This window comes from Acartia tonsa, chromosome 6, assembly GCF_053477335.1.
Source record: "Acartia tonsa isolate MP-2025a chromosome 6, ASM5347733v1, whole genome shotgun sequence".
Classification (NCBI taxonomy): Eukaryota; Metazoa; Arthropoda; class Copepoda; order Calanoida; family Acartiidae; genus Acartia; species Acartia tonsa.
The window spans coordinates 18,251,111-18,267,019 of record NC_137265.1 but is presented as its reverse complement, the minus strand read 5'-3'; the positions used below and the strand labels follow the sequence as shown (position 1 = coordinate 18,267,019).

The 15,909-nt window shown below is 30.0% G+C and overlaps 1 protein-coding gene across 4 annotated transcripts in view; it reads right to left on the bottom strand.

Moving 5' to 3' along the window:
* Positions 1 to 15,909, bottom strand: part of LOC145323175 (uncharacterized) — a 51,620-nt gene that overhangs the window by 23,266 nt on the left and 12,445 nt on the right. For 3 of the 4 annotated variants that reach the window (XM_080165575.1, XM_080165574.1, XM_080165576.1), the window contains 10 exons: positions 14,261 to 14,346; positions 13,762 to 13,822; positions 8,242 to 8,307; positions 6,271 to 6,397; positions 4,307 to 4,389; positions 3,817 to 3,869; positions 2,937 to 3,035; positions 2,497 to 2,554; positions 1,194 to 1,308; positions 832 to 899 (listed from right to left, as the gene is read on the bottom strand). In XM_080165575.1, the coding sequence (XP_080021701.1) occupies positions 832 to 899; positions 1,194 to 1,308; positions 2,497 to 2,554; positions 2,937 to 3,035; positions 3,817 to 3,869; positions 4,307 to 4,389; positions 6,271 to 6,397; positions 8,242 to 8,307; positions 13,762 to 13,822; positions 14,261 to 14,346 (816 nt within the window). The remainder of the gene's footprint in view (positions 1 to 831; positions 900 to 1,193; positions 1,309 to 2,496; positions 2,555 to 2,936; positions 3,036 to 3,816; positions 3,870 to 4,306; positions 4,390 to 6,270; positions 6,398 to 8,241; positions 8,308 to 13,761; positions 13,823 to 14,260; positions 14,347 to 15,909) is intronic. The other variant, XM_080165578.1, reaches the window with a different exon arrangement.

The following is a 15,909-nucleotide window of genomic DNA, read 5'->3' as shown; positions in this document are numbered from 1 at the left end:
TCACCAAATATGGGAGGGTGTGGGGGGGGATCGGATATTGGACTGTAAATTTCACTAGTTTCTAAAGTTTTATACCATCTTTATCCTAAAGTTTGAACAAAACCTTTGAGTACTTTTATTCATATGCGCGACCGTGGCTTAACACGTAGCGCATTTGCTCGTCGTCAGGAAGGTGATAGATTCGGATCTCGAACCGACAACTCGTCATAACTAAATACGTTAATAGTTATTTCTCGTATCGTATTATAAACGGCTTTCCGCGGATATAGAATGTACAATTAGAAGATTAAAACTAGTTTTTTAGCCCCGAGGTGCATGATTGTACATTTCTATATTCGTAGAAAACTGGATATAATACGATGCTAGACATAGTTTTTTCGTATGGATGAGAACCGGTTCCTATCCACCGGATTCGAATGAATACGAGAAAAATGGTTCCTACTACTATGAAAGGTGCGCGACATTAATAGTTAGAGTAGGGGGAAGGCCTTGGCCCAAAACAGGCGCAACTCAGACAAAGGTCGTGCAATCAAAGGGTTGGTTGTCTGATGGATGTTACTTAACCCAATATCCATGGGTGTTAGAGTATCGCATCCCATTACACGCGAATGATGCTCTGGATTTTTTAGATGATCACTTAAAAATCGAAGGAGAATTCCGCCCTTACGAGGTAATGGTAATTTGTTCATATGTTATTAATTGTTTTGAAACTTACACTTTCCAATAAATATTTTTATTACAGTTGTGGTAATTTTGTTTACAATCAATTGGAGTGTAAAATGTATACTAATTTATCATCGATTGTCTTATCCCTTAAAATCTCTGATTTACCTAAAGATCTGCTGCCACTGAGCTGGTAAACATCTCCTGGTTTCAATTCTGCTCCGTCTTTGAACCACCTGCACAAACATTATATTAATAGTTGTCATACAAAGAACTTTGCTATAAACTGATCACTCACCACCCCCCCCCCCCCCACCCCCCAATTATTTTGTACAGGGGTTTTCTTTTAGTTAATTTGTTTCTTATCTTAAGTCAGGTTAGGTAGAATAAGTAATTTGGTAGAATAAGTCATTTACTGTCTTTAACACCAAAAGAAAAATATGGGACTAAAAAATAAACCTGCAGAACCTTGAATACTTTCAGTTATTAACAGACAAAAACTAAAACCCATTTGAATTTCAAAAGCATACCTCAAAATAGGTGTAGGAAAACCAACAACTTTACATTCAAATGAAACTAATCCCTCCTTGGTCAGCACTGCCTTCAAATCTTCTACAAACTTGGGTACGCGATAGTTCTTGGGTACTGAAATGAAAAACATTATTTTAATCTGAAGTTCAAAGCACAAAATGACCAATACAATTTATTTATATTTTGGACTTTATAAGAATAACTTTAGGACCAAATTAGTTTTTGTTCATAGAAGTTCATATATATTTAGTATTTCTGACAGTAAAAGGTATCTTTTTAAAAAGTTGGGTTAGGTTTTAAACTTTGAAGATTTTTAAAAATGTGTATTTTTTCAACTCTTAGGGTAAGTTTAATTTATCACATAAAAATTGTCCTATTCCAAGTTTCCCTGTTACGGACTAACTTTGTTTGATTTTGTTTAAAAATTTGTAAAAATAGAAGTGACCTGTTCTAATACAGGGTTAAACAGTCTACACTCATGACACAAGACAATAGACGGATTATTTAGAGTAATAATTTTTCATAGGCGAATTGCACACCCCACAGCCTAATCTAATATATATATATTTTACAATATAGTATATTTCAATCATTCGCCGCAGACCTATTCATTAAATAAAGCAGTAAAATTAATAGATCCGAATGATCCAAATGTTCTCTGATTCAAAAAGAAAAATACATAGTTGCATACTTTTTTTTGCCCCTTAGTTACAAGAAATATAGTGTTTTTACACAAAATGCACGATGAGCACTGATCCCCCCCCCCCCCCACCTTAAATAAATTGAAAATAGTAGTTTTTTCCCTAAGCCCTCCGGGGGTTACTAACCCTGCAGGGCGACCCAGTACCCAATATAACCTAACCTAACCTGACCTACAGTGTTAAACAAACGAAAATCTACCCTCCCACTTTATTATTAATTTTATTTTAAAATAATGAGGGGGGGGGGAGGTTTTAGTACACAACATGGCACTTTCAGGGAAAATGCCAGAAAATCTAAGGTACAAGGAATACATACATTCATACAGAATACAATGCTTGCAAAGACATATGTTCTAAATTATTGAAACTAACGTTTGTCTGTTCTTGTATGGGCAAAACATTTTTTTTCTATTTTTAGGTACACAATAAATGTTGTACATTTTTATCTTGTTCAAACATCATGTATGACATATATCATATATACGGACAACCATAATGAATTATAAAGTAGCTTTGCTACCATATGATAATAATACCCTAATAAAAAAAACTCAATTTGTGATACAAAAATATACCAAAATAAATAATATGTAAAGCTTACCTCTTAAAGTAAGAATACAATGTGAAGTGCTGGTACCAAATTGATTTTCTGCTACAATCTACATAATAAAATTTCATTATTGTTTATAGTATATATATCATAAAGGAGATAATTTTTTTAATAAATTAACAATAAAGAACAGCTTATTAACGTTTTGGCTACATAATTTACATTTTTATATCTTTAGAATTATATGTTAGCAGACTACTTTTAAAAAATCAAGGGATATTAGGTAATAAGGTAACCTTATGTAACAAAATTACCCTTTCTTTAAAATGAAATTATCAGTGGAAAAATTTTGACACTGCTAGCTTAACCAACTATTCAAGATTTCATAAAAGTACCTAAGGTTTTACAGCAAAGAATCAATCCACAAAATTATAAAATAATCCGATTTTCAACCATTTAAATATAATATGAAATTAGTAATTAGTTGCTACCTTCCATTCGCCATCATCGCTGAGCTCTACAGGATTAATAATGACGCTGTATCTCCCGGAACCTTTCTCAACAAGGTTGTATTTATCTCCATATTGAATCTAAAACAAAGATGGGGAATAGTCCCTTTCGTGGCAACGCCCCTTAAGGGGCGATTCGTTGTATTTTTAAAATGGCTTTTTATAGGTTGTTTTAGGTTATTTTGGGTTAGGTGATTGCCCCACAAGGTTAGGCAACAGGCCCCGCAGGGTTAGAAAAATACGAAGAATCGCCCCTTAAGGTGCGTTGCCACGAAAGGGACTATACACCAATATGACATCATCCATAAGGAGCGTAATAACATGGATTGACAAACAGACATAGTTTATTTAAGAACAAATGATTAGTGGTTATAAAAACAATGACAGATAAAGTAAACTGAAGAAAAGAAAGGTTAGAAGAATATAAGACAAAGGAAAATATTAGTATCATAAAAAATGTTTATATGTCTTTCGATGCATGACCGACAGACAGACAGAGAAGTAAGCTGTATACTGAAGCTCTTTGGAAAGAGGTATCTTCCCTTCTATCTTAAATAGAAACCGAGAAAATCTAATTTACCCCAAGATACAATTAAAGACTGACAGCTTCAATACAAAATAATATTAGGCATGTTCATTGACTTTAGTATTAGGGTTGGGCCGGATACTTTTTTGACCGGATATCCGGATGATTTCTAATCCGGGATATACGGTTCCGGCCGGATATCTGGCCAGCATTCTATATCCGGCAAATTACCGGATATCCAGCCCAACCCTATTTAATATATTTAAAAGCTTTTGACTGTTTGTTTTCATAGATTTTCATTTCAAAATTGGAAGATTTTTTAATATTATTTTTTACCTTGCTTCCATGATTGTACCAGCTGATTTTCACAGGAAGACTTAAAGCAGTCACTAAAAACAAATGAAAAATAGAAAATTGGTCAGTGGAATCTATGCAGGAGGGGAAAAAAGTGTAAATAAACTAGTTAAATAAAAAAAATCATTTTTCTCATCGTATTATAAACAGTTTTCCGACTCCCGAGGATAGTAAAATTTAAAATTATGAGACTATTATATTTTTGTTAATCCGAGGGGCGGAGGGCCCACACTAACGAGGATTTTTTTTCTTAAATAGATGCGATACCTTATTTTTCAGTATGATTGCTAATCCTGCTGATATTAAGCGGTTTCGAAGCCATACATGCGGCTATGAGTTTTTATCTTATTACACGTAGAAATAAATACGATGCTATACAATAGATTTTTTAGTATGGCTTCTAATCCAGCGGGCATTAGCGGCTTCGAAGCCATGCTGAAAAATCTTTTCTAAAATAATCTGTTGAACTTACATGCGGCTGTGAGCTCGACAACCTCTCCAATTTTGACCTTTCTATCCATGAGACCATCAGAGAAGACAGGTGGACCTGATGATCTAAAAAAGGAAAAATAAAATGTTAGAATCATCCTACACCTCTAAAGACGGTTTATAACAACGTGGGACTAACATACTAACTTGCAGACAACCAACCTTAGATTGCACAACTTTTGTCTCTAAGTTCTAACTATGTGTGATAATTTTTATAAGTTATATTTTTAATATTAGTTAATATTTTTTGAGTAGGTCAAATCTAATTAGTGAAAGTTTAGAGCAATTGATTTAATGTATTGAAATAGATAGAAAAAGAAAATTTATCTAAAAATATTCTTCTAAATTGTAAACAAATCTTGTAATCTGTTTGTTTTATCATAATAAGTTTTTTTTAAAAGAAATAATCTAAAATTGATAAATTTTACATTGAAAATAAAATTAGTTTGGTTGAAAATGTTTAAGTCTGATCTATTTTTTCAAAGGCCAAATTTTTTTTTCTAGAGAGTTGATACAAATAAGATTTTTACATGAATGTGGGCCATACAAATTCGTGCCTATACCTACACCTAAATAGATTTTTTAAATACATAGTTTTTTTCTTTATTTTTAATTGGCCATGACACAAAAATTCTTTGTCTTATCAATCCGCAATATCATTTAAATAAATACTTTTCTACATTTCAGTTGATTATAATAGAGCAATAAATATTTTGTAATAGCACTATGCACTATGCACTATGCACAATGCACTATAAATGAGGGGGAATACCAAGATGAACAAATCATAAATTAAAATGGTTGAATGGTTTAAACACTGCTAGTTTGAACTTTAGGACTTTTTTCAAATACTTATTTGCAACTTTGTCTAGAAAATTGGACTAAAAAAGTCTGGTAACAAATATGATTTATTTGAAGTTTAATTGATATTGTACAACTTTAATATTTATGTTCTCTTTTCTAAAATTCACAAAGGAACAAATTCGTGGGTACAAGTACTAAACACACTACACTTCAAGTCTTTAGTGGAATACAATTAAAATTCTCTGTTTAGAATTTAGGCATTTACAATGTTAGGTCTCCAGTCAAAAATTTTCCTATACAGAAAGCAGTACAACTGAATTCTTTTATGGTACAGATATCAATATCATGTTATGCATTAAGCTACCTGCCTAGCCCATAACTTATAATTAGTGACTTCGGCCCATAAGGGGGGATTGAGATACCCCCCCCCCCACAATAATATTTGATCCAAAAATGCAGTCTACATTTTTAGAGGGTAGGGCACATTAGATTAAAATCATGATATGACAAGTAGAAATCTAAAAGGCAAATCCCAATAGGTTCAACGGTTATTGAGATCTAAAGCTTCGTCAGGTCAGACTGACAGACGGACGGACAGTGAGTGAGACATTGTTCTTTTAAGCATTATATTTAAATCACAGAAACGAATTGTTAAAAGTAAAATTGAGAAATAGATACTCTGTGGTTACATTGTTTAATTCTTTTTGCCTTAAATTGCATTTTGATTTGATTATTCAAACACTCAGAATTATACATTTTGTTTATTTGCAACAATTGTCACCTTTTCTATACGTGTTTGAGGATTTCAGAGGAAGTTTTTAAAGTTTTCATTATACAATTATGAACTAATAATTAATCGTTAATGACTCGTTAAGAGGGCTTTGTGTGGCTTCGGGTACTAGACCTCTCTACGCACCTTCAAAAAACATACTCCGCTTATAATTGCGGTGTAAAGCGTTCATTCGCCCATTTAACAACCAACTCTCTGAGATGCACAACAAACTTTTTACGTCGTGCATCTGACATAGCAGCAGTGGGAACCATTAATAAATTCTTTAGTTTTGACGCGGTGTCGGGCCGAAATTCGAACCTATCACCTTCGTGACATTGAGCCACGGTCGCGAGTTAATAATTAATCATTACCTTTCTGTAAGAGATTTTGAAATATCTAGAACCGATGAAGAGAATGCAGATCCCATACAATTATAAGCCTCACACTTGTACACAGATACAGGTTTCTCTAGGTTTGCCTGCAGCGCAAACATATCTCCTAAAAGTAAATAAAGTTATAGATTTAATTATTACATATAAAATATTGTAGGTGTAACTGGTTCTTTTCATTGGTTCTAAAATCAGGCTATATTTTAAAATTTCATTGATGAAACTATGAAAAACTTAATATTTTTTCTTTTAGAGTTGTACTCAAATTTGGAACCATAAAAAATCGACAAGACATTCAGCAAATTTCTAAGCAAATTTTATGAAACCAAAATATGGACAAGTTCAATAAAATAATGTGTATTTTTCTTTGCATATATAGAATAAATTAATTACAAAACTATTGTAATTACATAGCATTTGCCAACTTATAAGTATCAATTGATATACATGTAATATTTTAGACCAAAAATCATTTTTAATTGAAGATCTTGAAAGAGTGTATGTATTAAAAGATAATAATAAGCTGGCAATATTATTTAAGCAGACACTTCACACATATTTATTCCACTTTAAATAAAATGTATAATATTTTATAACCTTAAATACAAATCGTAAGCAATAAATTGGATTCCAATGTAACAAAGGGTATAATAGCTTTCACCAAATTCTGTAAAGTTGTAAGTAAGATTCCAGTCAAATGCGCTTATTAGGTCAAACTCTTTCTAAATATTTGTTTAATTATTCTATGCGTTTGGTCAACATTACGAACAGTTAGACTCAATAAGCCCATTTGACTGGAAGCTTGCTCAAAATTTTACAGAATATTGCAAAATTTACTATTCTCATTGTAAAACTTGTTACATGTTTATCCAATTTAAGTTTGAGTCTTTATTTGCATAATTTTACTTACCTACCTACACATACAACAGACTAAATATACAATCTAAAGTATTTCATTTCATATTATCGTGTTTATTCAAGTAAAATATCATTTGACTTACCATTTATCTTATGTATCAAAAATAAAGTTTATCAACCAATACTTTTCAAAATCACCAAATATATATTTTTTTATTTAACCACTGTCTGGAGAGGCTGTTGTTTCTTAGCATATATAAAGAATGCAGACAAAAAAATGTAAAACATCCCCAGCTGGAGAAGTATTTAATTATAATCAAGTTTCTGTGACTTTCTTCTTATTTTAAAGATTACCATTATTTGAATTATATTTACTTGGGATAGAATATATAAGCATGAAAGACCTAAAAAAGGACATTTTTACAAAGCTATATATATATATATTTTTTTTGAAATTTAAATTTTCTTATAATCAAGATTCAGTTTTAAACTGCAACCCTGCCATTTGTAAACATGTTTTTAAAAAGTCTAAACATTATTTAATCAAATCTGTATGTTTTCCAATTTAAGTTGTTTCTTTCACATTAAAAATGGTCAATTTGTCCCAAATAGGACCACCAAATAATTTTGTGTATGTGTATTATTCAAACCAAGCAGAAAAACAGACAAAAATACTCTGACACAATTTATCAAATTAAAACAGACCAAGTGCGATATGAAGCATGATCCCTAAGATCTCTGCTTTCAAGTGTAAAACTCTGTCCCTATGGACTCCCAACAAACAAAAATTAAGATTGGCAACTTGGATTTCTAAATGAATTAGGCATCTAAGTCAATTTGATCTAAAGTTCAAATCTCATTGTTTGATAATTGCATTTAAGAATGCAATATCAGAAAATGTTTACTAACAATATAAATAAATAGAAGCCAATTTTACATTGTATCTCCCTTAAAAACTTTGCCCTATAACTAACAAAAACTTTATAGCATTGTGAATAAATAATTACTATAAAATTTTAGTATAGTTATAAACAGTCATAGTTTTTTAGAGGAATTGTTTGTTGGGTTTGAAGGTGTGTATTCATGGTACTACACCTCTTTTCATTGACATATGAATAAGTAGTAGTTTATCCAGTCTTGCTTGATGGGCAATCATATCTCCTAAATAATATAATCAAACATGAACACACACTTTAAAATATTTAAGCCCAATACATGATGCAAGTAAAAACCATCACAAAAAAGACCATTTCATGAAAATATCTATAAATTTTAAATTTTTTATATGCATAATAGGTATAAACCATGCAATTTAGTTTAATTTTTACATCATTTCCAAAAATAAATTATATATATTATAAACACGTTAATCCAATTGTAAATTCCAATTGTTTAAAATTTTCATTTTTTTTCTGTAAATGTCTAATTTCTTAATTTTTAAAATGAATAATAGCAGATTGTAATGACCTACTTCAGAGTTATTTTTTTATATTACAGACATGTAAGTATTTAAGCAAATTATCCAAAATAGAATAAACTAGTGTCCACATTGTAAAGCTTATACTGTTTAAGTAGAGACTTAAGTATTTAGGAAATGTATGAAAATACTCTTCTTTGCACATTAGAACAAAATCAAAGTAACAATTATGGAATAGTTACCATTTAAATGAAAATCGTTTTTAATGAATTAAATATCTGCGTATCTTATCAACAAACTTTAACAAAGAGGAAAACATTGAGAAGAATGTTCACTTTACATATTTTTAAGTCTTTGATGTGAAGAAATAAGTTGATATTTATATTAGGGTCAGTTTGAAATAACAAGAAGAAAGAAAGCACATTGTAATTGCGTGTTACATCATTTTTTTACAGGGAAAATATCTATGCATTTGTCTTTTTACACATGCATCCATTATACATTTAAGACATATTATCATATCACAACATAAAATAAAAGTACACAACTTTTTGTTTTTCAAATGTAAGATTCTGACTGTCATAAAATGTGGGAGTCAAAAAAATTTATAAGTGAAATTGAAGACTATGCTAATACTTTAGTTTTTACAACCACACCACCCTTCATCAAACTCCCTCCCCTTATTTAAAAATGTATGTAAAACTTTGCTACTCTTTCGGAAGGCGAAAAATTTTCAGAGCGTAATTCAAGATTATGCTTACACCTTGAGTTATCTAAACACTTTCATATCTTTTCATTTTGCAAATTTCTTGTGATGTTTGTATTGATATGGAAAAAAATTATAATTCATTTTAGAATGTTACAAGGTTACCTTTTCTTTTTCTGCAAGCTGCATATTTTTAAAATTATTAAAAAAATATATTATTTACATATCTCTATATTTACTTTAATTATATAAGTAAATTTGAAGAATTATTGTAAGAAGATTTTTTTTATAAATAATTGTGTTAAAGTCATTATATTTCAGATTTACTAGATTATAATTATTCAACAATATTTTAAATGAAAATGGCAGTAAACTTTAATATAGTCATATTCTTATGTCATAGTTATAGAATAGCTGAGCCACTAAAATGTTCTAAAATTAACCCCTAGTGCATTGCAAATATGTAATATTGCACTAAACTCAAATATACTCGCACAAAATTGCAGAAGCAGAACTATTGCATAGAAACAAATTAACAAAGTTGGGATTTAGTGTTATTGAAAATATTTGGCATATAAAAACGCAAATTTGTCTTTAAATGCATCCTCCTTGTGTTTTTAGTATTGCACAATATCAAAAACAATAAAACTGGTTAATTTTCAGAATATTTTAACATTTGAAGATTATCAACTAAATTATCTTTTATTATGTTTTTAATCCCTATTGAGTGTGGATTAATCATAACAATTTGAATAACATTAAAATATGCAGGTATTGTACCTATCTACAAAATATGTTTAGGGACCTAAAGGGATGTACATCCAAAATGATGATACACACACTTCTGTAGATTAAAATTTGTTGTTGAACACTCAACTTAATGAGCCAACCAATCAAAATTCACTAAATTCCCAAAGTTGTTAAGCCAACGAATATGAAAATATTATTTCAAAACTTTTGCAACTAGTGTAATAAACAGTCCACTGTCCCCTCTCTCTCTCTCTAAAAATAAAACAGTATATTCATTCACCCTCTTTAACTATAGTTTCGAATTATTCTTGTACACTTAAATAATTATTTGAAGTATAGTAAAATTAAATTTTTGGAATGTATGGAATTTTGGAATCTGTTGTAAATTTTAGCTAAGTCAAGGATAAATACACAATATATAACTATATTCAAAGAGAACAATTAGACAAAATTTTAATAATCTTAACATACATTTCCTTTATATCTCTTTAACATGCTTATCTATTTCCTTTATAGGAAGGCTTATCTTTAACATAGTTTAATCTTTCACATCCAACTTTAGAGTTTGTTGTTATTAATTATTTTTTTTATTATCCATATATTGTACATTATTGTATGGGTAGGAGCGAATTAACCGGCAGTCTTTTTGCTTTGAAAATTGACATGACATAGATAAAGCTTCCCTAAAATAACTTACTTATTCAGCCTTTCTCAGATTTGATTTGGCTCTTTTTTATGTATTATTTGCATGTAAAATACAAAAGACGTTAACGTAATTGATTTATTATTTCCTGGATATTACATCCTTTTATCGCATACTTTTATAAAGTGAAACTTGTAACTGGCTAAAATAAAGAATCCTGCCATCCAAACCATTTACCTTATCCCCTCCCCTCTTACTGGATAAACAATAAGTGATGTTCATGGTAGCAACCTAAATTGACGACAATTTTTCTCCTGTCATAATATCCACGCATATTATATATCCAATGACAACGTAAACTTTTTCAGCTTGTCCATGACAGAAGGAGAAACAGGACGTAAAACAGGAAAAAGAGGAAATTGAAGTTTAAACAATCATCACGCTTAGCATCACTCTTGAATACTATAAAAGCGGAATACAAAAAAAATTTATGACAGTGCAGTGATAGAAGGTAAATAATATAAAAAATCATAATTTAAAATAGTAAAAATAATATAGGTATAGTAAACTTAAAGTTATTTTATAAATAGCTAAAAAGTTGAAGACCCAAACAAATTAATGTAAACTTCCCATAAACAAAAAATGAATGAAAGTTTAAATGTTGTAGAAATAAACAAATTTTTCCTTGTAAACATGGACCCTTAACAAACATTTGAAATAATTAGTTAGTCTGTGATATTATTTTTCCTAATAAAAGGTTGTATTGTGTTTGTAAAGCAATTACGTGTTAATGATTTAAGAATTATGAATGACCGCTGCCAAAAGAAAAAGCTTGCACAAAGTTCTTGTGCAGTAAAAAGGGAAGCTGTCCTGTTTAGATTTTTAGACTTTTGAAAAGCGTTTGACACTGTCCTACTCTTAAGATTTTTTGTAAATAAAAAGATCTTCTGTTTTTTTTTATAATTAACAAATATCTAACAATCTTTAAATAAACTAATGAAATAATATAGGTAAAATATTTAAATATATTTTGAAAAATTCCTAATTATCACGTTTAAGAAACTATAATGAACAAAAGAGCTATTGTCTTATTTCCAAGTGTGAAAATATGCTATAGGGCACAGCAATAATAATTTTAAAAGCTTATTATCAGGATAGACGTTCAACCCCCTTTTTTGCTTTTAAAATGCTTGTAATTCTTTTTTTAAAACAAATTAAGATCTCTGTATACAATTATAATATTCAATTAATTAATTTTTTTATATAGTTAAGATGAACAGCTTAAGTAAATTAAAGTGAAGCTTTAATCATTGCTAGCAAGGCTGACCAAAAGATTGTCTGTTTATATGTGTAGTAAGTTTCTTATAATACTCCATTCTCTTTCTCTCTTTCTTTCTATACCTTAATCTCTATCTTTCTATATCTCTCTCTCTATCCCTCTCTCTCTTTTCTTTCTCTTTTTTTTCTCTGTCTCTCTGAAGTCAAGGTCAAAACTTTTCCTTTCATTAAACTGACACCAAACATTTCATATTTCAAATTTAAATTAATTGTGTAACATATGGAAAACTTAGTCATCTAATACATATTACAACTTTAATCTTCAAAAATAATAATAAAACTTTTTTAGGGGTAATTAATGTATTGTACATCCTAACTCCTAAGTGTTTATAAGGACAAAATTATTATGCATAAAGTTTCACAATAAACATACAATTCTTTCATGTATAATGCAAAGACCTAATTATCCCTCCGAAACTGGGGTTCTATTAATGGTTAGGTAAATGATATAAGTCCATATTATGACAGAGGGAAAATTGTCGTCAATTTAAGTTGCTAACTCATTTACAGGGTCAGTTAGTTCAACCAGTTGGAGGCCAGAGAATGGGTTAAAGGGGATGGATGGAGGGTATTGTTATTTTAGCCAGCTGTAGGTTATACTTTATTAAAAAAATGAAAATCTGGTGTAACATCCAAGTAATAATAAATCCATTTGTAGAACAAAGTTTAAGAAATTTGAAGGTAAGTTTTGAAATAGTTTTTATTCTTACCTTGACTTTGGGAATGCAAGAATTTATGGGTTTTTCAAATTGTTTCTGTGTATTTCAGAGTGTGCTTGTGTGTGTATAAGTGTTTGTGTATGTTTGTGTGTGTGAGTGTGTATATGTGCTAATAAGAGAGTTTTTGCGCGTGTGCGTGCTTTTCGTGAATCACATTGTATTTAAAACACATTTTTTACATTTTTTTCAAGATTCCATATACCTATGGGCAACCGGTTTATAATTCAATTGATCCGTCGGTATGTCAGTCATGCTAAAATTATATTAAAACACATGTAAAATGTTACGTTACTTACGTCGTTACTTATGAATGATGTCATCCTTGTTTAATAAACAGTTAAGCTTCTCTTTAAGCAAGTTAATCATTTTAATTTAGGTTTTTATTTAATTATTCAAAATTTGCAATTTTACAAACGTCATACTCCCTTCTTTTAATGAATGAAATTTAACTTTTATATTTGGTATTTTTGTAAAGCTTAGTTATCACCTGAAATTATACAATAATTGTTACATTAAAAAATAAAAAAAGAGGGGGGGGGGGGGATGGAGTGTATTTAAAAGGTAAGGGGCAGGTAAAACTTGAATTAATTTTTTTCATTTTCTCTGAAAGTCGAAAATTTTTCAAAGAATTAAAACTAATAAGGAAATAAAAACATTTTTGTATTCTTCTGAAATACATTTATTTTCAATAACAATCACCCCTTATAACCTGAAAATGAAAGGTTATATTAGGTCATGTATAGTAAGGGTACTGAATCAAAAGGGAAGTAACCAGGCGCGTTCACAGAGATTGAATAGGGGGACAGCAGGCTTAGTACCTTCGTTAGGTAGGGGGAGGGGGGTTGGGTGGTCCTTTGCAACATCTCTGTTTTTTTACGCTAATGGTAACAATAAATATTAACATGAAGGTTAAAAATAACTGATAATGAATGACAAAAATTTTTAATTCATATATACATACAAATATTAGATAGAAAGATCTTTAAAAAATCATTCATTATCTATTTAAAAGGGTGAAAAACATGCAAAAAGGCTTTCCAACCTGATTTAATTTCCTCTCCATCTTTGAACCAACGAAGGATTGGTGATGGTATTCCCACAACCTGTACAAAAACAAGGATAAATTGCTATAGAAATTGGTTTGTCTCCCATCCTCCTTTTTTCACCCCCTTAAAGCTTACACCCCCTTGTCAAATGTCTTTACACTGCCTAGAGACGACATTTTTAATTCAATCAAAAAATTGTAATGTGCAGTTTTAAATTCAAATGTTTTGATTTAGTCAAACATACATAAATGTCATAAATATTAAGTATACCAAAGGACAATCAATCGTTTAACCCCAAGCATATAGGTGAGGTCTGTATAGGTATGAAAATACCCTAAAAAATTATTAAACTTCAAAGCTTGACACAAAAAGTACCTTACTACTTTATATTGTAGGATATTATAGGTTTTAAAATAAAATAAAAACTCCTATCTCCAAAAACGTCAATCTCAAGAAGCGTTTTCTAAGATGACTCAAAAATTTGTAAACCCTTACCTTGCATTCTAGTGATACAGTGCCAGTGTCTGTGACAGATGTTGATAGTTCTTCAAGAAACACGGGCGGTTTGTAGCTTTTGGGCACTAAAATTGCAGCATATTTTTTAGAAATTAAATGATTTTGAATTCTCATATCTTTTTTTCTTGACAACAATCAAAGAATGGTTTTTATTCTGCCCTTGCCTTCAACACGTATTTTGGGTATAATCGTCGTATTTTTAAAATGGCTTTTAATAGGTTAGTTTAGGTTAGGTTATATTGGGCTAGGTGATTGTCCCGCAGGGTTAGGCAATTGGCCCCGCAGTGGCTAGAAATAGGAGAAAAGCTACAGTGAAAAATACGAAGTATCGCACCATTAGGAGCGTTGTCACGAAAGGGACTATAACCCCGTATTTTTGTTCAATATAAAGTTTATGGTTTTTAGGTAGTATTTCTTTCTAAGTGATGAGGGAGTGTCCCCCCCCTAAAAAAATAACTTAATCTGCTAAATAGCAGTAAGTGTGTACTTTCAAAACTGGTGCAAATTAACTTCTATGTTTAATTTTAACACTATCATTTTCTTTTAAAATCATATCTTGGAAAAACGATTTTTTGAAGCATTTTGAACAAAATATACTATCGGTGTCAAATTAAATATCATTCAAACCTATAAAATATTTCAACAACTTAAATGAAATGTTTTTGACAAGTCTAATAGATGGATGTTTTCACTAAGATAAGCTTAATTATTTCTAATAGCAAAGCTACTATGTAACTAGAGTTGTTCGTAAATCTGTCTTTAAAATTAGAAATAATTTAACAAATATAATAAATAACATTTAATCTGAATTGATGTTAGTTTATAATTGCTGTTCTTATAATTAAAAATTCCTTGTTTTTCTTAATATATATTAATACAAATTCAAAAAAAGTCTGTTTGGGCGCACGAAATTTTAATTTTTGCTTGCAACGCCCATTTTTAAAATTTGAGTTAACCTAAATTTTGACAAAAAAAATATTTTAGAGATTTCATTACTGTAGTTTGAATTATCGGGATAACACTCACAATACAATGTTCAATCAAGAAAATAATTCATATGTGTATTACGGGCAAGAATAAAAAAAATGGCTTCAATCAAATTAGACATTCGATCAAGTTCTTAATAAAAGCTTACCTTTTCTAAATTACATATAGCTATAGAAGATAATTTTTTTTAAATCTAGGTAATTCAAAAAGTGAAAACTTTTTGAAGTAAGAGAAGGGACAATGAACTGTAATTACTCTGGTACCCAAAGTTTTATAACCAGGTTATCTAATTAAATTGACTTACTAAATTTAGGTACCATATTTAGAATCTTTCGGGTTCCGAACTAAAGGGTGTTAAAAAAAACCGATCGCTTCACTCTTTTAATATAAACCCTACAGTTTTGGTCAAAAACAAAAAATGACCCAAATCATGTCCAAGCAATGACAATTAGAAAATATTATTGATTTTGATTTCTACTTACCTCTCCTGGGCACTACAGCTCAAATCCTAGCCCTTGCGGAGAATTTTTCCTTACATGGATATAAAAATCAACAAATCGTCCTAAATACTAGATATATTGTAGATAGGCCCCATACTATTCAGAGTTTTTTATGGGGCATGTAAAGACCATTCTATAGAC